Here is a 24,038-nt window from a genome sequence, read left to right as displayed (position 1 = left end):
TTTTAGCAAGTTTCTTTCCCTAAGGCTTTAATTATGATAGAGTAGCAGAAAAAGAACCAACATAAAACCTCTATCTCACCAAGTGTGGGAGGAGTAGAGGGGTTCACAGTCAAAAAGTCAGAGGTCCAGTGACAATCATGGATTTTGGTCCAGAAGAAAACATCTGCGAAAGAACAGTAAGGACACAGACGTATATGTCGAAGGCAGAAAAACATCTCACGGTATGAGCAGGGCTCCTGGGATGAGGAACTTTTCCTTGACCCATGTGCCTCTAAGGGAGTTAGCTTTTCTCTGCCCCAGATTTTGTTCATACTTTGTTCTGCCACAATTTTGTTCATACTTTCATTATGCACTTACTATATTCTAACTGATATACATGCTTATCTGTCTCTCTTCACCTTCCTACCCCCACCCAAACCATTCCTTCAGAATGGGGATCATGTCTGACTACTCTCTCAGCTTTAAAGCCCAATCAGTGTGGATTGAATTTATTTATGAGAATAGTCTCATTTTTAACCTGAGACTGGGGTAGTGAGTGTCATTTAACAACTCTGCATTAGTCATATTTCTTTCTTATGACTGGACAAAGAAATTAAAATGTCAGGCAGCCAATTTAGTTTTTCTTTTTAATTTTTTTGCGTTTATTTATTTTTGAGAGACAGAGAGACAGAGCATAAGTGGGGGAGGGGCACAGAGAGAAGGAGACACAGAGTCGGAAGCAGGCTCCAGGCTCTGAGCTGTCAGCACAGAGCCCAACGCGGGGCTCGAACCCACAAACCGTGAGATCATGACCTGAGCCGAAGCCGGACACTTAACCGACTGAGCCACCAGGCACCCCCAGTTTTCATTCTTTATCCAGTTCCCAAACTTTTTATCATACTTTTGCTGGATGGAGATATTACTTTGATTTAATTATAAATACATCCTCTGAAATGCAATTTTTTTATTGAAAGACTATAATCTAAAAGTAGATGCTAAGTATGAAAGTATCAAATCATTTTCCTTGAGGAAAAGACATCTCCCATTCAATGACAAGAGTTTAACTTTCAGTCACTGGAAAATGAGAAACATGCTAAATCTAGTTTGAGATCATTTTGGTGACATGTTGTATTAGCTAGAAACACAGTAAGCTACAATAACCAAAAACCTGATTACGGTAGCTTAAATAAAAAGGGATTTCTTTTTCTTACCTAAGAAGAGGTCTGGAGAAGTGTGGGTGCTAATATTACTTCAGTGACCAAAAATATCAGGCCCTACATTTCTGATTCCCTTATCCTTGCCTTGGACCCTGAGGTTAGCTGCCACAGCTCCAGACGTCACATCTACATTCAAGGCAGGAAATAAGTAGAAGGATTGTTCCGGCCCAGCTACCTCTGTTACTTTTTAATCAAGAAAATGAAAACATTCCTAAAACCATGGACTTAGCATTAAATTCATAGGCTACACCTAGGCCACATGGTCATTTATAGATGCAGGTAAGTCTGGGGAAAAAAAAACTCCAGTGGAAGGGGGTAAAGTACTTTGTGCAGGGAGTTGGGAATGGCTTTGGGAGAAGCAAACAGCAAAGTCAGCCCCACAAGGCAACGTGAACTGATGGAAAATGAGGCAACTTTAACCCTAAATTGGGATAACTCTTTTGCGGCTTATCTTTTCTTTTCCTAGGTCTTAACTTCTTTATCTTAAAACTGGAAGTTTCACTATTATTCACTAATAATATTCACTTCTCTTTGAGAAATAGAAGATGCTAGTAAAAATACAGTGATGGCTGCATAAGCTACTTGGGGATACAACTGAAAGCCCCTTGTTTCTAGGACTTTGAGCAAGGCATTTCAGCTCTCCTACGCATCAATGTTCGCTGCAAATTATATGGGTCCAATTATATAATTCCAAAAGTCTTTTCTGCTTTCTCAATTTGTTATCTATGATTTATGGGAATAATCCATTGATGAAATAAATGTCTAGAAACGATGGATTTAGAAAATCATTGAAATTAAGAATTAGAGGTGGTATAATCATTATAGAGATTATAATCTCTATAATCTCTATTATAGATTAGAGGAGTTAAACATTGCTATACCCTATGAGTAAGTATACACTTCTCAGTGTAAACACCAGAGTAATGCTTGCATTTGTACATTGATAAATATGCACAAGAATGTTCTCAGAATACCATTCATACAGCAAGAAACCAGAAATGACACAAAATCCCAAAAAGTAGGGAATAAATAAATACACTGTAGTATAGTCACACAACAGATTATTTCACGGTAGTTAAAATGAAAGGAGTACGGCTAGTTGGAATACCGTGGATGGCTTTAAAAATATATTGAAAAGGAAAACAGAACTCCCAAAAGATTATATACAAATGCAGATACCCTTTTCATAAAGTGAAGACAACTAAAACCAAACAACACATTTATTAGGAATATTTAAAAGAATATAACTGTGTGTTTCAAATGGCAATAAAATTATTATAGGAATCAAGGTAGTAACTACATTAGGAGGGAAGAGTTCATTGGACAAGACAGTTTCACACAGAGTTTCACACAGACAATGTTAGTTACTGTGAATGTTCTGACCATCACAGTGAATAGTAGATTCATTCTTTATATATATTATAGACTTTTAAATAAATAAGTAGGCAAGTAAATAAATACCTGCATACAAAAGTTCAATGGATTAATGAAAGAGTATATCAAGGACCAAGAATTATGACTAATCCCATTCTGTTTATTTATATTTTAAGCAAAAAAAAATTTTTAAGTACATATCACCTATGGAAGGTCTTTAAGAAAACGACCTTATTGAGCTAATGTTCTTCTTTCCTCAGATAAAACAAATGATGCAAAACTTCATTCACCAAAAAAAGAATTTCTTGGCTATTTAGGATGTCTTCTATTAGAGCACCTAGTCATTTAACTAGTGCTAATAAAACAAGGAGGGAAACTGGAAATATATAACACCCTGTCCTGAACTCCAGTCCCTCTTGGGATAACCACACTCTATTCCCTTTGGCTGATGGGGACTGATGAGTCCCCATTCCTGTGCTCCTTCTCTGGGGTAAGGTCAGGACAATAAAATGTGAGGGTCCATCCACAGCATCTTCCTGAGAAGAGAAAGGAGATTGTTGAGATGACTGGATATTTACTATTTGAAAGCATGTCCTCTACTAAGTGCAATGAGAGACCATCAAGATATGTTTTAAACCACTCATAAATCCAGAACCTAGTGGGGAACATAGTAGATGAAGACAGGCAAAGAATAAGGTATTGAAATATACTGACGCATATGCCCAAACCAAAGCAATTCATTTGTTCAATATTACACACACACACACACACACACACACACACACACAATGCCATTTGCTGTTACGGGCATGGGGGACATATATCAATAAACAAGGTAAGCAAAATCCTTGCTTTTATGGAACTTACATTCTACTAGAGAAGACCAAAAATATTTAAGTAAACAAATATATAAACCAGATCATTTAAGAGCAAGAGTGAAATATAGGGAATAAAATCATGTATTACAATAGAGATTGAGAAGAAAAACATGGCTTTATTGCACAAGTGACTTCAGTCCTCTAACTTTTTTAGGCCTTCAATCCATGGAAGCTTTGAGATTGCATTAGTACTCATTAGAACATAATCAGCCCCTTATGCTTATAAATTTGACTTGTATCAACCAAATTCAAGTGTCATTAGGTACACACATGCGAAACTACTGAAACCTACCAAGATATGTGCAGAGCATATGCATCTTCACCAGTCAACCACTCTGCAATCAGGCTTCTTTTTAACCCTTCCCCAACCTCTTCCTTGAAAACCTTCCAAATAATAGGAGATCCACCCCTTCCCTAATGGCCAGCAGCTCCTGAAGAAGAGTAAATTTCTTTCAGCAGGCTCCATGCTTCTGACATATCTGAGGGTTATATTCTAAGGGAATTTAATTATACCTAATTTACATAGGCACAGATATGGAAAAGCAGGTTATATATTCAAATATGTATGTATATATAGATGTTTGTATGTATGTATGTATGTATGTATGTATATGTACCTCCATCCCATCTTGGGATCCCATATTCAGATGAAGTTTCATACCTAACTAACATCTTGGGACACCCATTCATAGTTGACTTTGAACTAATGACCATGCAGAAAACTTCTAGACTCGAACAAAGATGTGACATCAGCCAAGGCATCGATTAACTCTTAGTGAGAAGTTTACCACTTTCTGTGTATACATTTGTGATTGTTTTCAACTTGTAAACCTGATCCAGAGTTGCTATCAGAAAATTGACCACTTCTGTACTCAAACATGACATCTACCTTGGACGTCCAACATAACTTGCCATCCCCAGCAGAAAACATTGACTTTGGAACAAATTTCTTGAGCTTTCAGTTCAACACCTCTGGCTTACTAGGTAACAGGAGCAAGAGAATTTTCGAGGAAATCTATGATATGACTATATGACCATTGCATTAATCCATTTCAAGACCAGAAGGATGTCAGGCAATGACCCACATAACCAGAAGCAGGTGTATTATTTTAACACTTCATCAAATGCCTGGCAGTTTTGGCAACACTGGTGAGCTGCTGCTTGTAAAGACTATTGAACCTCTTGTTTATCTGCCTCAGTTGTAAATGTTTAAGCCATAAAAAAACAGTAAAATTAAGGAGAAAATCAAAACAAACAAAACAAAGTTAAAGCCATGCTCGTATGCTAATAGACTCATGACCTGTCTCACTGACCATGTTTGAGAAAAGTCATATTCACAAACATGACCCACCTCATTTCTAAATCACTATAGTTCAACCACACTCTGTCCAGAACCATGATCCCACATTTATCCCTTTTTCTAAAATGGTTCCCAGAACAAGCATTAGCCCCATGATACATCCTATAGAACAGGCTCTCTCATACTGAATAGGGAATTGAAGGCATTCTCAGGCTCTCGTAAAATCTAGACGGGGAGAAGAGTATTACGAAGGGCTGGGATTATTCGGTTAGGGGTGCTTCCAGGTTTTAAATCTTTTGTGGTGGGGAAAAAATTCTCTTACTTTAAAAGCAAGATGTCAACATTATTTTTAGCTGTCAATCACATTTTATGCAAGGAACTCAGTTTTAGATATCGATCACTTTTTGTGCAAGGAATTCAAAATTCATCTTTCTCTTCCACTATAATAAAAGTCAATATACACAAAGTGTTCCAACCAAACTAATTCCAGAGCTATTTAACTAACCTTCAAAATAAGGTTTTGCCAAACAAAGAGATGATCCATGTTACAGCCAAACAAAGGGAAAGTCAGACAAAAAAAAAGAGATGATCTATGTTATAAAATATTTGTAATAGTCCACTAATATAAGTGATACGTGAAATGTGGATATATGAATTGTTTGCCTTTCCGGGTAACTCACTGGAAATGGTACAAACTTTGATAGTCAAAGGACTTCTTCCAGGGACATTCATCTGTAATTCATTCATCTCTAAAAAGCAAAAGGCTTTTTATTTTATATGGACAACTACCTACTCGGTATATATATCCTGAGAACAAAGCCAAAATGGACTGAATTGACTACATTTTCCTCCTTTCATCTGAGCGTTTGGTCTCATATAAATATTTGAGTACAAGGTCTTCTCAGAGTTTTTTTTTTTTAACTTTAATAAAGAAGAATTTATTTCTTCATTTCTAACCATAGCTACTGAAATGCGGCTCTGGGCAATACATCACCAGGAAGGGAGAGGTTATACAACTTTCTGAGAATTCACTGAACTACAGGGTCATTTTGATTACCTATAACCATGACTTTCTACTTGGATTGGCTTCTTTTATTTCCTTTGTTCAACTCACATTTCTCAAAATGCCCAACAAAATGTCTTCAGCACCTCCCCGCTTCTTTGTGTAGTATTGAGAATGTAATTTTGAGACTGAAGAACAATTGATGGCTTAATTGTGTTCCACCTTATGCCATGCATCTGCATTTACATCATTGTGGCCCAGGGGCAGTATTTTTCTGTGGAGAGCCACCGTGGTGTTGATAAGAAACAACCACTCTGCTGATAAATCAATATCTGGCTTCTAATAAGTATGGGAGTGTCATTCTCATCTCTCGTTCCTGGAATGCCAAATGCTCATAATTTCAGCTTTGGACTAAAGAAAGTGTAATTATGGTTACAGTAATGGAAGCAAAAGGATCTTTTTTAATCCATTCTCTTGCTATATGGAGATCCTGTCAAAAGTTTTTTCAAGGTTGGATATCCCAGTTTTCCTCAAAAAAATTAAATATATCCTAGTGAAGCTCCCAAGACTTGGGGGAATTGAATACTCCCTTAATGGAAAGTCATTATCGATTTCAAGTTGGTTGGAAGCATGGCTACCGCAGGAAGATTGGATTCACCCTTTCTTGCTACATTCTGTCCTTGGGACCAACGGAATTCAGTTCCACTGCCGGTAGTATCTTTTAGCACACAGCGCTGATCTCATGGAAGTCATCTTCTTCCTCTGCTCCATTTATTCCATATTTTCGCCCAATCTCATCAGTTCTCTGTCTCCCTCACTCTCTTCCTTTCCCTTTCTGTAATATGTCTTCAAGAATTTGCCTCTAGTTTTATGGCTCAAATTATTACATCTATAGATGGTACTCGAGTTAAATATTTCCATCCTGACCCCTCCAAGATATTCTATATCTTCATTTCACTAACCTGCTGGACAACTTCACCTGATTTCCACCAAGCCCCTCGATGTCAACAGATCCAAAATGGAATACATCTTTGCCCCCTAATTCAGGATCTCCTCCAGGCTGCCCCCTTCATCCCAACTACCAGGTATCAAACCTGGCCTTCATCTTTTACCCTTCCCTCTCTCTTCCTTCCCACAACCAGCTGCCAGCTTCTGTTGATCCTACCCGTGTGATCTGCCTCTTTCACTCTTTTTTTTTTTTTTTTTTTTTTTGCCTTTCCAGAGCCCGATGTCAATTCCTCATTACCTGGATCTGCGGTATGGGACTGGCATCCTAACCTGTCCGGATGGTACCTCCCAGCTCTCTGACCCACAATCCATCTTATATACTACTGCCAGACCGCTTCCCTTACCCTGATCGTCATAAACCTGCTTTCAACTGCTAGAGAATTAAGTCCACACACGACAGTTCAGAATCTACAACTTTATCCAGGGCTACACGTCAATCCTCACTTCCTTCTTTTCTTCCTTATACTCTACGCTCTGATAAAACCCATAGCTGCTTGGCGACTGTCCCAGATGGGATTCCCTGGGAAGCAGACTCTGGGGCAGAGTAGGGACAAGCTATCCACCAGGGAGGGAAGGGAATAGGACTGGGCAGAGGGAGATGAACTTCTTCGTGGGCCCCAAAGAGGAGGGGCTCTTGGAGCTGGCCTGGCCCTGAGAGTTGTCCTGAGTCAAGGTGGAGCCTTGATAACCCCACATTGGGGCTTCGATAACCCCACATTGATCCACCACTGGATGTGGGCCGCTTCAACAAGGGCAGTTTTCTTCAGTAGAGGCAAACCTCAAAAGGATGCACAGCTGATGCCCACCTTCTGGCACTACTCTCAGCAGATAGAGGAATAAATCCTTTATGCTCCCTTTATTCCTCACGTGGATCTCCTTCCTTCACTTCTGTAGCATTTTCCTCTTCTGATCCTCCATAGTTTAGCTGCATTTCCTTTACCTAGTGTGACACTTTCATCGTAAATGGTCATTCTTCCCCTATTTCTCAGCTCCTTTATTAAACCATAATATCCTACAGGGCAACATCTGGGCATCATATTTCCTGACCCACCATAACTAGCCAAAGTGCCTTTATTAGAAGATTTTCATATTACTCATTGACTCAATGAAGTTCTTCTTCATACAGGATGGCACATAGCATTTCTGTAACCTTTCAGTCATCGGTTTTATAATGGACAACTGCTTCACTCATCAGAGGTAACAGAAAAATCCTATCTCTTCTCTCACTTAACGTCCTGCAGATACTTCACGCTGGTTTACGTATTCCCTCCCTCTTAGGTGAAATGCCATAGGACTGATTTTCAGGCTTTTCCTTCAGTCCTACTAGCCTCTCTCTCTCTCTCTCTCTCTAGTTGTACAAAAGGTTAACATTTACATTTAGAAATGGAAGATTCTACCATACAGATTCTCTGAACTTGGACACTCCCTGTCTCCCAGCGATGGCAGCGAGTAGTGGTTCCAACAGTACTCCTTGTTGAACCAGCCCCCAAGGGTAGGCAGCAAGTGATTCTCTCCAAGGATCTACCACTAACATCCACCTGCTCATTTTCCTGTGTTATATATGCTATATTCCATGTTCTCCTGGGTTCCGAAAAAGACCCAGAATTCGATTGCCCGTGTCCTGAGTCTGCCTTGTCACTTATAGAACCCTCTTCGATGACATTGAGGTTTTTTGTGTTGTTTTTTTTTTTAAATGTATAATGGGGATAAAGAGGGACAATAAAGCAATGTGGTTAGACCATGGACTCTGGAGCTTATAATACCTGTGGTTTCATTCCAGTTCCACCACTACCTGGAGCCGCCATCTTTGTGCATCCCCAGAAAGCAGTGGAAGGACCACGAAAGACTTCATGGAGAAGGCAACATTTGAAGTGACACTTGGGGAGGCACTGAAATTTGACCGGGGCTGTAAGAGAAGTCTTCCCAGCAGAAGAAACAGGCTGAGCTAAGGCCAAGAGAGTAGAAAGTACTTCCTTGCCCTAATGATCTGATAGTCTCATGCTTTTTTGGAGCCGGTAGAACACAGAACATAGTACACAGGACACACACGTCTGAGCACACACACGTACACGAGAGGGGGACTGAAACACATCCTCAGAGAGACCCACTTGCTGCCACTTTTGTGGGCTGCTTCCGTAGTGGTGAGAGAAAACAAATGAAAGATTCAAGAAAGTAACAAAATAGTGGTGGGAGGGGGGTTACATCTTGCTGACTAGATTATAGTTGTTTTGATTTTCTTTGAATTTTGTTTGGTTTCCAATTTTTCTGCAATAGACATGTAGCTTTTCGTAATTAACCAGAAACAACTCAAGTTGTTCCTTCCTGCTGAATGTTTCAGCATCTCTTTGCTCAAAAATCTTTTCCCTATTTCCCTGGATCCAGAAAATTACATAGGACCTCTGGATTAGCTGATTCACGCCTACATCCAATTGATTTTAAGAGTCAAAGACAGAAAGAAAGGCTGTTTTAAGAATCCAGTCGAGTACTTAAGCTTGCCAGGTCACAGACACTCATAATCAACCCCAGACCCTCTCTAACAGGTGGCAGACATGGCTTAGGATCCAGGAGTCACTAAGCACCTTAATGAGCATTGAGACAAGGTCTCATTGAGCACCGAGGAATGAGCCCTGAGAAAAAGCCCATTTGCCAATGCAGGATTGGTTCATTGCTTACAAATGAACACATCTGAATAAGCTTGGCACACAAACCACCACCAAAAGGATGTACCTTCGGGTGGCCTGCTTTCAATGGCTGTGCTGCCATCCACACAAAACAACACTAAGTCAGCATTGTAAGCGGGAACTCATGTGAACACCTGCATGACCCTTCAGTCGGAAACTTACAACCCCGCCTGGGAGTAAGGCCATGTCTGTGTACTCACTGGGGCTGTCCGAAGATTTCAGGGGGCCATGTGCGAAAATGTCTCACTGATGTATGTTGAAGTTACATACTAGGGGCCAACAGGCTCAATCCTACACAAAGACAGGTTCTGGCTACATCACCTTGACCCACACAGTGCTTTTAAAATATGAATTGGGTGCACCATTTAAAAAATAGAAACAAACATGGATTTCTGGCTCCTGTGAAAAAAACAAACGGAAGGGCCAAGGAAAGAACCAATTTTCCATGTGGTGACAATTGACTGGAGCTGAGTAAAGACAGGGTAAGTGCTCTCTAGCCCAGCTCAGTTTCCCCAGCCCTCTGGTCTCCTACACTGCACTGTTCTGCTCATTGTGATAATTTGCCACCCTTGCTTGATAGCCATTTCACCTACATAGGAAAAGCTACTGCCTAGAGTCCATTCGCGATCTCTGTGGGAGTTACAATCGCCCCATAATGCTATGTCTGTTGCTGTAGACCAGAGGCATCTCTGATGTCATTTACAATCCAAGTTACCTTTTTTGTGTCTTCACCATGAGACCTGGGCCTGAAGAAGCAAGGAGCTCTCCTGCAAGCTCATTTACCCCCTGAAGACTGGAAGCTATTTAAAGCTCCAAAGAGAGCTGAAGAACCCTTGATATACTCCTGATCATTCAGGACAAAGATTTTTGTTTCATTTTGTTTTATTTTGCTTTGCTTTGTTTTGCCTTGTTTTTGTAGGACCAATAGATTTACTCAGCTAATTTGGCTTTCAATGATCATCACAGTCGGATAAATGTTCTCATAAGGGCGGACTCTGGGGTCACAAGTGCAGTCTTTGCAGCCACACCAAGGCAAGTGTGTGCGGACGCAATCAGCTGGCAGAGGAGCATCGGCAGATCCCAGCAGGACAACTATTTTCAGGTAATGAGGGATCATGGCATTTGCTTTCTCTCCAGAAGTCACGTACGTGGCCAAGAACTTGTTTCAGTCAAGGAGCCAGACCTGCTGACAGGTTTCAGAAAAGCTCAAGGAATGGTGACCTTCTCCCCAAGGCATAACAGAGAGATAAACACCAACGTTAGTGGACTGGGAGTGCAATTGCACTTGGAAAATAATTCTGACCCTTCATTAATTGAAGGACTTCCTAATGATGCTTTAAAAGCATTTGTGGTTTTTATTCACCCCCTCGCTCCTGACTGAAATTAGTCAGGGATCTTTATGTGAAGAAAATATAGAAAGTCGACAATGATATATCATCGACGTTAGTAACTGATGGCCCCAATTAAGACTGAGCCATGATGAGCACATCAGTGGGAAAATAGTTTAAAACTACAATGTTCTGGGGTGCCTGGGTGGCTCAGTTGGTTGAGCATTTGACTTTGGCTCAGGTCATGATCTCACGGTTCGTGAGTTCAAGCTCCATATCAGGCTCACTTCTGTCAGCGTGGAGCCCACTTTGGATCCTCTCTCCCTCTCTTCTCTGCCCCTACCTCGCTCATGCTTTCTCTCTCAAAAATGAGTAAAACATTTTTTTAAAAATACAAGGTTCTGATGGAGAATCTTATAACAATCATCTCGCTGTAAGCCAAAAGAATTCAGATATCTGAAAGTTAGACTGAACATTACAGGTTGTTCTTCTTCAAGATATTGATGAGTGAACTTGCATCAACCCAAATGAACCCTGGTTAACATAACAATAAGTGATCATGGTACTAGGTCCAATGACACAGCTTTTTTTCTCAAATGCCACCTCCTCTGTGAAGCCATTTTTGATCTCAAGGGCAGAGATAGGGTCTCTCTCCTCTCTTCTGAAGTGCCTAAGTAACTTATGTCTGCTAGGGTACTTATCACCTTGTTTTTACATGTGGCATCTGAGAGTGAGAGCTCATCACTGTGACCTTGAGACCTGGCACAATACTGTAGGATCTTTACAGGTCAAGTGTTTATGAAAGGTAGGAAGAAAAGAAGGAAGAAGGGAAGGAGGGGAGAAGACTGGAAGGAAATACGGACGCTTAGCGTTTCTTTAACCAAAGGTCTGAGCAGCTCTTCCTCTTGGTCTTGGCACGTCACTTCCTGTACCTTGAGTGTGTTTCCCACTTAGACTAGTGACCTCTTGTCATCTCTCAAGACAGTTCAAAACTCACTTCTTTCGGGAAGCCTTCCTGCATCCCTCTCCCGCCTGTTCCTCATCAGTTCTCCTTTCTCCCGTTCCTGAGTTTGTCACATTTATCATGTCTCTGCTGAACTGTGAGCAAGCTTAGACCAAGAATTTCCTTTTGTTCCTTCAATTTCTACAAGGAGTTCTGGGCCAAGAGGCTTAGTAAATACTTGTTGAATGAATGAATGAATGAAGGCCCTAACTCTTGCACATTAACCTAAAAGGTGCCCATTTTAAATTTCAAAAGCTATTTAAGAATTCCATTGTGAGCATATGGATTATCTACTTAATTATTCACATCAAAATTTTAACTCTAGGGCTGCTGTTCTGCGTCTAGGGAGTTTCTGGTTTCAGGCCACCTTTCTTAGTCAGTTACCAAGGGAGCATGGGGTAGAACTCCTTTCAACATCAACTTCAAAAACAGAATGACTAAAAGGAAAACGTATAAAAAAAATCAGATAATTCTTTTAAGTTTATTTACTTATTTAGAGAGAGAGAGAGAGAGAGAGAGAGAGAGAGACATGATCAGGGGAAGGGCAGAGAGAGAGACTCCCAAGCAGGCTCCACACTGTCAGTGCAGAGCCCGATGTGGGGCTCAAAATCACGAACCGTGAGATCATGACCTGAGCCAAGATCAAGTGTCAGACGCTTAACCAACTGAGCCACGCTGGTGCCCCTATTCATGTTATTTTAAAGGGCTCCTATTTTATTACATAAAATGACATAGAAACCAACGAATTATGGTGAATGGATATAAAATTTCCGTGAGATTATTTAGCTCAGGTAGAAGAGGCTCTTTGAAGGGGATCCTAAGTAAGATGGCTGTGAGGATAAGCCAATGATAGCTAGAAAAATAAACCAGGTTGAGGTTATGCAAGGGAGGCAGAAGTTTAAGTCATATTGTTAAGCTTGAATTTTATCTGATAGGAGATGAAGAGACCCTACAAACTTTCATCAGAGGAACGATGTGTTCAGATCAGCTTCTTTCCATGTCAAGGTGATAGATGTAAGTAACATACCTGTGGCTGCGGAGGCCAACCCAAGGGATGGCAGTGAGGCTGGATGGAGGAGATACACTGAAAGATATTTATAAAGAAGGAATTGGTCATCAATTCCATGTGACGTGTGAGGAAATACTTTCTTCGAATGTTTTTGATAAAACGATTTATATAATCAAATACTTCTATTTTCTTTATAGCTTGACTGTAAATTTGGGATCATGCCAAAAGTACTACTAGCCATCTCCTTTTAGACTCAGAAGAGAGACACTAAAGAAAACTAAATGATAATGTGATCCTAAGGTGGGGTTTTTTTTTTTTTTGCCCCTGATTTATAAGAGGCAGAGCATTTTCAATAAAACCAATGAAACTGAATTCTAATCAGGGATGTATTTATCATTAATCAGAGATTTTATTTTGTTCCACTGACTGCTTAAATTTTCAGTGAGCCTTTGACTGAGAAACCCGTGCTAAAACTCTAATATCAGGCACACGGCCATTTAACAATACAAGATAACACAAAAGGGTTTAAGAAAAATAATGACAGTATAAAGCTACGACATTCTATGTTAACAAAAATTTTAATACACACTTGTCTAAAAGATGCATACAGTGACTACTGAATCTCCATTCATAGGCAGCCAACAAGATTATGAATGAATTTATTAACTTCCAACAAAACTTCAGGTTGTACACTTAAAAAATTACAAACCATTTAAAAATGAAAATTAACAACGGAAGCAACAATGACTCTAAAATCTGATGGGATGACTTTAAAGAAAGGTTCAAGTATTGTTTGTAAAGTTCTTCAGACACTATAGTCTTTGAAAAGTTTGTGCATTTCCCATCTTTGCATAGTGAAAACAAAAACGGAAACAAAAAACACGCATACCACTTGGTAAAACTCCACAGCTCCACGTGATTCGTGTTTCATAACATGCACCTATGGGTACTGCTCATTTATCTAATAGGAGTAGCACTAATTCAGTGGGCTCATGCAGTATCCCAGTGAGCAATGAAGTTAGCGCACACCTCCTCATCCAGGTGTCGTTGATTAATGCAGCAAAGAATAGCAGGTGGAATGGGAACTTGCCATCACTTAACACTAACTCTTGTTGGGTAACATTACGACGGTGATAACGCTTGTGCTTTGAGCTCAAATTAATAAGAAAGGACTATTCTCACCACAAAAAAAAAAATCAGCAAACGAATGGCATGTGCAAGAGAAAAGACAACAAAGAGTCTGAAACGACATAACCGAATGCCACCAAAAACGATTATCATCCATTGTTTACGATTGGGATGGTTGCATTCTCTTTCATATTCATACACACATGGCTTAAAGCTTGTGTATTTTACATATACACACAGATAATTTAACATTGGAACATAGGTTTGGTTACCTATGAAACTGCCAGTGTGACAAAAAGTTACACTGACATTTGCCATTATGTACATAATATTTGGGGACCACTGTGGTCTGATTTAAAACATAACATCGCACACTTACAATGTTGTTTGTGAAATGCTCAAAAGTTAATAGTAGAGATTCAACCTGTTTTGTAACCACCATGGTTTTGTTTCCGTTAAGTCACCATGGCGCCTCTGGAAGAGCAGTGAAATGTGCATGGTGTGCTTGGTAGCAGCTTGGAATCCACTAGTGGGTGGGATCCAGCGACACAGACAGACAGAAACAATGCAGCGACAGGAAGAGATGCCAAGTAATCTGAGTTTCCTCTGGGCTGAAAGAGCCATCGCCACTAGGTGGAGGGATACAGCCTGTGTCTTACGAAGCCGAGATAAGGCTGATAAATCTTGTAGATAGCCCTGTTATTACAATATAAACAGATAGCTAGTTCTAGAGAAAGACCGCAGACCCGGGTAGCACCTAGTACTCAGAAAGCAGTAACAGGATTAAGATGTTAGGCTGTGATCTACTGTAGCATACAGAAATTAAGGTTTCTGCTCTATGATTGTGAGACTTCCAAAATTAAATGTATCTGGGAAAAAAAAAAAACCCACTGTTTCAAGCAGTAGATTTTTAGGACAAGAGTCCTAAAGCCTCTCCAAAGTCAAAGCAAACGTTGTGAGACTGGTGTCATGAATCTTGTGGAAAAGGGACTTAAAGCTAAATCTAGCAACTCACTGGGTTGTCATGAAGCAAACAGTACAACTGCGTGTCCTGTTCCTGAAAAGGGGACGTTAGGGAAGAGTGGGCTCTTTGGGGGCCGTCAGAAAAGCTCGTCTCTAGATGGATGCTGACTGAAGGAATCACGTACAAGTTTTTATATTCAAAACAAAGTCAGGACCAAATTTCTTTATTGATGTATATACTTAACACTTGAACGGAAGCTGTCTCGATCATAAATGGAAGAAGAAGTCAGTGCAAATGAAGGAAACTCGAAGGGACTTGGGAACCCAGATTACATCCGCACATCTGCCTGGAGGCAAAAGAACACCATGAGCTTGTGAATAGTAGAATCCCATCATAATCCAGAACATTCCACAGACCAGGAACACACCATGGGCCCAACAAGATTTGCTGAAAACACAACACACAGACTTAAAGCCTATGATAGCGGTGCTCCCAAGAAGGTAATTGCTGCTTCTGTGTCCGTTCCCAGTTTCACAGTGGGGTTCTACCATATATATTTCGAGGCAGGAAAATGAAGCATGAATGAGATACTGACAGTAATAGATACGAATAAAATGGAAAGCTTAATTTTTCCCCCAAGTTTTTAACGCTTAAAAATTGTTATTTAATTTAAGGCTTTAAGTTTATCCTTCTTTCACATTAAAGACAGGGAAAGAAAATTGTCAAAACAAAAAACAAACACCACGAGCTTGGCACTTCTGTGATTAATTTGAGAGGGCGTCTACTTTCTTACATTATGTACATACGTTTATAACGACATCAAAAAGTTTTAGACTTGTCAGTACATATATTTGCATTTACATAATTTGTGTATTTTTAATAAGGGCTATTTAGTTGTTTGTGTCCCCCCACCCTTTTGCTTATGTTTAGTTGCAAGCATTTCATTTCACTCAAAGCATTTCATTTGTAAACTGTACCTGTCTTGTGCCCAAACTCCCTTCGTCTGTGGCTATGTCTGTCTTTGTTAAACAAGCCCCCAAATCACTGAACAACGTGTTGGTCTTGTGACGAGAGAAGAGAGAGAGAAAACAGAGAAAAGAACCCAAAAGATGGGGAGCAAACAGTAAACTCAAATCTACAGAGAACCTTTACGAGAAAAATATTTCAGTACAGACAAGTGAAAATGATGTGTCAAAATCTCTTATTTCCATATTTACACTTATAAAAGGACTATACAGTAGCATCATTGTTCAAGTCCCAGCTCCCATTGGCAAAGGATGCTCGGTCCAGGAGAACAGACAACGGGGAAGTAAATCAACAAGAGCAGGGGTCCGGAGTCCTTCGTGGCCTGGTCTAGGCTAGGGATGGAGGGCCAGGCAGCCTCCACGCGTTTGCCTTTCATCTTCACCTTAGGAATTCAGTTGCAGGTTTGGCTGTGGGTTGGCTTGCTAGCTGCTTGTTGTATATATGCCATGCAGATTTGACCCTTTCGGAAATGAGATCTTTATGCCACCGGAGTGTGTCATCGGTAGGAAAGGGAAAAAAAAATCATGCCAACTCATTTAGAAGATATTAAGTGCCGGCAGGCTGAGGAAAGAAAAAATCATTTGCTATTTCTTTAACGGTTCTTTTATTGCACTTCATTTTTTTGTTATTGTTCCTTCTTCCTTTAGTTAGAAAAAAAAAAAAGATTCTGTGAAATAGTTCTTTTTTATAACATTGTCTTTTATCCCCTTTTATTGACCGGCGGTGAGAGGGGTTCTTTGAAATTATTTCTCAAAAGGACAGTTTCTTTTTACCCCCGTCCCTGTCCCCCAGCTTCGGTTCTGTGGTCATTACCACCCAGCGTTCTTGTTTACAGACTTAACAGTTCCGGAAAGGGTGCTGTGAGTTTGTCACGCCCAGAACCCAACAGTGCGAGGCACCGCTCACCCGGTGCTGCAGAGTCAGATGGGGCCTTGCTGAGTGGGATCGAACCTCCTCTTCTTGACATTTCTTCCAGAGACGCAGGCGGAGAGAGAAAAATCCACAATATTAATCAGATCGTGGCGAGAGGAGGGTGATGATAATGACAACCACGCTAGTTCCAGAGCAAAGTAATCAACTCACACGGAGGCAGATTTCCCAAAATAACTTGAAACACAGAACAGCTCACACTTTCGAATGTCTTTACATCTCCACTAGAGTATATCCATTTGTAAAGACCAAAAGCGGCTTCGAGTTGTTCATTTTAAATCACTGGAAGCCTCCGCAGCCCAATTTGTCTCTTATTTCAGAAGTAAACGATCTGACTAATTTTAACTAGATGAACATTACAGAGAGGGCTCTTCCTACATTGTAGGGAGCTCTTAGGGGAACTACGCACAACTCCGAAGGGCTTCGAGCTGCTTCCTTCCAGGACTTGAGAGTTCTGTGTCAGCGGATCGGCCTTTGCCAAGACGGCAAGGAGCCTTGTTCTATCTTGCTGCCTTGGGTGTGTGAGCTCTTACCCCACCATGGAACAAGCATTTTTCATATCTACAGAGTTGAAAACCAGAGTGCACAGTAAGACGGCACACTCAAAGGAGAATGGACACGGGCTTGGGTTAGTTAAGCGAATGTAGCAGTTAAGCTCGGTGGAAATAAGCAAGTTAAAATGCCTTGCTCTCAGTGTCCAGTCTCCTAAAAAGTGGTTCCTGTTGTTTAAAAAGAGAAGAGAAAAGAACCAGCAAGACACTACAAGGCAACAACAAAAGTTGGTTGCAACCTCCCCATGGTCTGGCTTCATGTGGGGCATCAAGCAAGGGGGCTCATGCATTTAGTGTGCGCGCTGGGCAGGTGCAATGCTGTTGCCACCGCGGCGTCATGCAAAACTGGAGAGCGAGGGGTCCCCGAGCCCCCTCTCGCCCCTGCCCACTCGGGGCCGGCTGAACACCCTTCCAGCCCTCCGTGCCGAAAAATGACAGTGTGTTCCTCCTCCCCCGCACGTCATTCAAAATTAAAACAATACCAAAGCTCAAAATATGTATAAAGGCATCCTGCAAAGTGCTCATTTCTCCCAGATGGCCACTTTGACGCTTCTCTTTTGAAATAGCAAAAATAAAAAAATCTTGAAAGAAAACCTCCCTTTTCTTTTAAAAGTTTTCATTAAAATGTCTTCATTAATGGCCTAAGCCTGTGGTTTGTTGGCCTAGCAGGTAATCCATTGCTGCAAACTCTATTTGCAACAGTGCTACTTCCTTTCTTCCCTATTCCCCACCACCTCCAAGAACCTTCTCTTGTGTCAGTATTTTCTAAAGCAGCCATTGCTGCTGCTTTGAGACCAAAAGGGACGTCCCCCTTAATGCATCTTAATGCATCCCCCTTAATGCACTGAGCTCGTTCGCTTCAGAGCACAGGATCTGTGCCTACTACCCACACACTCACAGCCCGTAAAGGTAGATGTGTAAAGATCAACTCTACCCATGAGTCAGGTGGGGAAAAACAAAGACTGCTTGACCTTGCCAAATGACCCTGAAGGACCAGGGGTTCCGGCCAATTTAGCTCTGTATTGCTGGAATTGAAGAGAAATGTGAAACTAACATCCCCTCAATTAAAACGAATGTAGAGGAAAGATCAAGGGAGCTAGTGCTGCGCATGCAAATGACTACATTGCTCACATCTAAATTCCCTTATTCAAATTCCGGGAATGGCAGATAAGTAGCCATGTCCAAGGTCTTAAATGCAATCCAGTTCGTTTTTAAGTGGAGATACGAAATTCCATTTCAGCCTGGCATACCGTCAACCCCCAGTGCCCAAAAAATCGTGCTCCTTTGAAGTCAGCGTTTGAAACGTAGATTATATTATTTTAAAGAAAATATATTCTACAGGATGAATGGTTTCCCAGGTCAGACCAAGAAGCCAAATCATCCTGTAGAACCATTATTTCTATGGGAAAATGGACTCTGAATACCAACAGGGCACTATATCTCCTCCACAGATCCCCCAGCAGGAGGAAGGCAGGGCCCCGTGATGACGGCAGAGAGGGACCCTCCTGTGGCAGGCTGACCCTGAGGGCTCCTCATGTATAAATTGCAAAACTACCATGGTGAGTCGTGAGAACTCACCGTGTATTGAGAACTGCCTGTCCTGAATTTTCTATATGAAAAAAGTCTTTTTGCTCATTTGTAATATGAGAGCACAACTATCATGGGTGGATGTTTGCTGTCTTCCTTCCACAGCTGTTTCATCTGAATTCCTTCTGCTCACTAGGACTGGAAAAGCAACGAATGTTCTCATCATAACCCGTACGGTATTTCTGGATCGTTATAAAATGTGAGCATAATCCATAAACCTTGCACCGACCCAGCTTTCACCAATCTTTCCGACATGTGAAAAGCCTACACTTTTGTCTACAATATACATTTTACACATATATATTTATACAAAATTAGAACAGTGCTCTTCAGGTAACAATACCCTGAAGGTTTGTGAAGGCTTTAGTTCTTTCAGGGCTATATATTTACCCACTGCTATCGCCTTCTTCTCTTTCCACAATGGGTCATCACCACTCACCGAGAACCTTCCCCTCAACCCCTCCTAGGCCACCTTTGACTGAGCTCACTTCCCCAGGGGGCTGAGGCAGGAAGCTGACCTGGTTCTTCCGGGCCAGCCTGCTAGGTCTCAATGAGAAAGTGCCTAACCCAAGAGTTGCAGGAATTAAGGGAATTAGGCTCCTTATTCCCCACTGGGATATGGTAGTGGAATTCAGAGAAGCCGCAGTCTCGTTATCCTCATGGAAAGACTAGCTAAAATTGATTCCATTTCCTAATTCTATAAAAATCAAAATAAAAAGGCATTTACCCTTTTGAGAAACTATAATTGGCAACATTAAATTCCTTTCAAATTTCACCCAACTTGACATTCAAACAATTCAACTGTCCTCGTGATAAACCCAGATGTGATCCTTTACATGTCAGTTACATGATTACCTTCCTTTAACCTTTTCTTTAGCATGCCCTACGAAACGGAACACAGGCCAAGCAGAAGTGCTTAAAATCAGCCCACATCAGGCTCAGTAAGAACTTGTAACCCAAGTAACTATTCATAGAGAGGAAATCACAATTGATTGTTATGCAGACTTATTAAAGTAACACTTTTAAGGTCAAGAGCAGCTCTGCCAGGCCAGTATGACCACTACTGCCACTGAATCGTACCGAGGGAGCAAGCAGTGGGGTGGTGGGGCGTGGTAACCGGGCTCTACAGTCTGAGGCATGGCAAGATGGTTGCAAGAGCTCAGTACTAATCCTCAAATCAAATCCTCAAATCATGTCACTGTTACCTTCAAGTTGTTTTCCTACTATCACCTAGAATTTCTCTTCCTGACCACCATCGCCTAAAGTGTTCACATACTTCATACGCAAGGTAAACGACTATACTGCTCACATCTAAATTTCTGTATTCGAATTTAGGGGATGTCACATAAAAAGCCACGTCCAGGGTGGTAAGAGCAATTCTGGTCATTTTTAAATGGAAACAGGAAATCCTCTTTTCATAGATTTGTTATCTTTCCTAAGATTTAGAGAAGAGGGTACTAAAATGATTCTTCATCTACTTGATTTTTCTAATGTCAAGTAAAAGCAACAGCCCTAAGAATCTAATCCAGCAGCATTACTATTCAAAACTGAACAGCGGCTGTGAGTTTTCATTAGTCAACCAGGACCAAGGTTGGCAGTACTCTGCGGCACAGTCCATAGCTTTATTCTGCGTGTGTAGGTGATGGAGAAGAAAAGGAACATGGGGGTGGGAGGGATGTAAATAAATGCAGATATGGGGGTAAAGTGGGACAAACTGGTGTGCCAAAAACCTATCTTCATCTTTCACAGGATTTCTTACAGACAATTTCTAACACCCCATAGACTGGGAATCCATAAACTAAGTCACCCTTAGTATCCTCATACTTCTGGAGTATGCAGATTAACTGAAGTTGCTAAGGTATACCTGCCACAATACCCCATATATCAGAATACGTTAAATAAAATAACCTACCAGATAAGGCCTTTTTTGTTCTTCTCAGGAGTTCTACAGCTTTGCTTATGGAAGTCTTGTTTGCATTAAGCAAAGCTTGCAGACTCTTATTATTCTGCTAAAAAGACGTCATCTAAACATATTATTTTTTGTCACAATTATCTTAACAAAATTTCATTATCACGTATTCACACAAAGGTGCACACATTCACACATGCATGCACACTCACATATACTCATGCTTTTTACCACCTATTTCAGAGGAAATATGGTTTAGGACAAAAGCTATAAAGAAGGGCAGAGAATGTCAGGGATCAGAGCAGAGCTATTTTCTCATTTGTATTTGAACAGGTCATGTGCGGTATGACACTTCTTCCACACTGAAATTACTCACAGTGTTATGCCTCAAGAAATGTGACTTTGGGAAAAAGCAACACTTCCCCTGAGCCATTACCATGTTTTCCTTTAATCTAAAAGTTCATGTAGCCTCAAATTCTCAGGCTACTTTGCTACTTGCTTTGCTTTTCTCTTCTAGTAAAATGCAATTCAGGAAGGATTTCCAATAAAAGTATTCAGAGCAATCTCCTTTACAAACTATTTTCAACGTCTGATTCTAAATGACCCTCTTTTGTATTTACATTGAACTCAACAAGAAACTCAAATAACTCGGTTCATTTAGCAAATAACTTCTAGACTGATAATCTCCAAAACTGCCCAAGTGGTGGGAAAACCTAAACTGTATCATTTGGCACCCAAAGCTTTCTCTTGCAAAGTAGAAGTAGTTCTTTAATGTTTAATATAAACCACATGGCTGCTCTTAAAATCTAAAGCAAATTCAGATCCTCATATAGTGGCCAACAATCATCATGAAGAACAGTGGCGTCTCCAGGTTTAAACTACTACCATTCAAGAATTCTTCTGTCTTCAGTTTTTCCTGTGTTTTAGGGCATAAAGATACTTCATATGATTGTGTGTGTGCCTTCCTACAACGCTTTCCTTTAAAGTAATTCTTAGGCTCATAGGGCACGGTAAGGGGCGCTGGCTTAGTGCATCAGTGCGCATGTCTGCACAGCGGTCCCCTCTCGGCCCTTGGGAGAGGCTGTTTCTCACCTCACTAAGTGTCCCTCTCCCCTTCCTCTTCTCTGTTCCTCCGATGAGTAGACATCTCTCTCAGATAGAAGTCATCTGTACAGGGCCTAATCCACTTATATACACAGTGATAAAGGCTTTTCCATTTTTCCCCAAAGAAACATGCAATTCAAGCTGTGCGCTAGGCCAGGCCACTGTTTTGAGGTCCTGCTACAGAATAGTGCTCTTGTCTCCAAAGGCTGAGATAGTAAATTTGGCATTGCATGTGGCTGGACATCAGAGATGCACAGGACCATTTTCCAGTCCTTTGAAACCAAGGCTTCCTGATGCCAAAAGGCAGAAGCTTGGGCACGAGCCAAATTTATTTTTCTTAAAGCATATTTATGAAAAATTTCAAGGAAGTATTTTAAAATAATAACAGATCATGGGACTACTATCATATGCAATGACTTTTTTACAGTAATATGGCACGAAGAAAAATTGTTGCTTGAATTAGGCCGGCCTAAACAAAACAAAACAAACACATATACAATATATATAATATATATAATATATAATATATATTAATATACATGTTTCAGGTGAGTGCCATATATTAGGGACCATGAGTGACTCATTATCTGGGCAATGTCTTGTTAATACCACGATGAGAAATTCAAATGTGAGTTGTCCATTTTGTGTGTGTTTTTGAAAACACGATGATGCCAAAACTACTATTTCATCAAACAAGTTCAAGTTTACAAATACCTCTGTAGAAACGAAGTACCATTTGATAACAACTTTCCAAGTTCAAGCTACTCAAAAACTTGTAGGCTTACTCATTAAATCTAATATGATAGCAAAATTATCAGAAAATGTTGAATTTATTTAGATCATCATGTAGTTTGTTTTTCTTCCATAATCAGTTTCTAATAACATTTTACCTGGTTTCAATATTTTGAATTCAGGATTCAAAATATTAAATAGAATCAAGTTCATAATTAATGCAATTATTCAGAGAATTCAAGTAAAAAGCTTCCTCTGTTGAGTAACCAGATGGAGGCAAAGTGGGTTTTGAATTTAGGTAATGGTCTTATTTCCCACTTAAATTTGTTTCTGTAGATCTGGTTGGGACTTAATTTATCAGAGGGAATATTTGGCATAGGAAGTCTTATCTACAAATCATACTAATCAAGCCACCACAGCCCGAAGAAAAGATATACAAAGCAATTATCCAATGAACCTGAACTATGGAAACATCAAAACTTGATAAACTAGGTTTACAAATTTTGGTCATAATGAAGGTTTATTTGTGAATATCTGCCATGTCTATTTAAACAAACGTAGTTCAGTGATCAATGCACAATCCAATGACTAAATGACTAAAAGTCACTATGGAAACAGGCCAGTTAATTTGCAGTTAATTAGAAAATATTTAAGTATCACAGAGCCACAGATTTCAAATTCCAATGTGAAACCAATGCAGATGGTTAGGGAATTAATAATTTTTTTTAATCTGATTTTTATAAAATCACAAAGCTTTTCAAATCACAAAGCTACACATAATGTGTTACGTGTGAAAAATATTGAACAAAGAGTTACTTAGGTTGTGAAAAATTCAAAACGTCAATGGAATATAAATGAGTTTTAAACACACAAAGGATTTATATCCCCTTATTTCCAACTGCAAAGTGTCCTGATTATCGTGTATAAAAAACGTTATCTCAGAATGCTTGCTCCTAAAAGCTGGAACGGCTTCTACTGAAGAACTTCTACTTTGTTCTCCTTAAACTTGTGCATGTGAATTCCTTCTACATTTCAAGTTTTCCCACTAGCCTGACGATGACGTTTGAGGTTTCCACGTTTCTTCTTTTCTAGCCCATTTCTGAATAAAAATATTCATTTTTAACAGTTTACTGCTAAAACTTGAAATCTTGTAGCAGGAACTCAAAACCTGGTTATGTAAGCAGAAAAGAGAAATGCCAGAGCCACCGAGGAGAAGACATGCGGCGTTGCTTACTTAAATCCCCATCCTGTGCCCCCAAGGACAATAGCTGCTACCAGGATGGCACCAGCGATGGAGCCTATTATGAGATTGGTGGCACTAGGACCT

The 24,038-nt window shown here is 40.3% G+C and overlaps 1 protein-coding gene across 5 annotated transcripts in view; it reads right to left on the bottom strand.

Moving 5' to 3' along the window:
• Positions 1 to 928: 928 nt before the first annotated feature.
• Positions 929 to 24,038, bottom strand: part of ADAM23 (ADAM metallopeptidase domain 23) — a 188,081-nt gene continuing 164,971 nt past the window's right edge. The window contains exons 25-27 of one of the 5 annotated variants that reach the window (XM_045034391.1): positions 23,946 to 24,036; positions 16,805 to 16,867; positions 13,340 to 15,218 (exon numbers count right to left, since the gene is read on the bottom strand). In XM_045034391.1, coding sequence (XP_044890326.1) covers positions 16,819 to 16,867; positions 23,946 to 24,036 — 140 coding nt within the window. In that variant the 3' untranslated portion in view covers positions 13,340 to 15,218; positions 16,805 to 16,818. Of the gene's footprint in view, positions 3,107 to 13,339; positions 16,868 to 23,945; positions 24,037 to 24,038 lie in introns of those variants that run through there. The other 4 variants (XM_011285539.4, XM_045034390.1, XM_023259637.2 and 1 more) reach the window with 4 other exon arrangements.

Source organism: Felis catus, chromosome C1 (genome assembly GCF_018350175.1).
Source record: "Felis catus isolate Fca126 chromosome C1, F.catus_Fca126_mat1.0, whole genome shotgun sequence".
Classification (NCBI taxonomy): domain Eukaryota; kingdom Metazoa; phylum Chordata; class Mammalia; order Carnivora; family Felidae; genus Felis; species Felis catus.
Note: the sequence above shows the minus strand (reverse complement) of the source record. Positions and strands in the feature narration are given on the sequence as shown.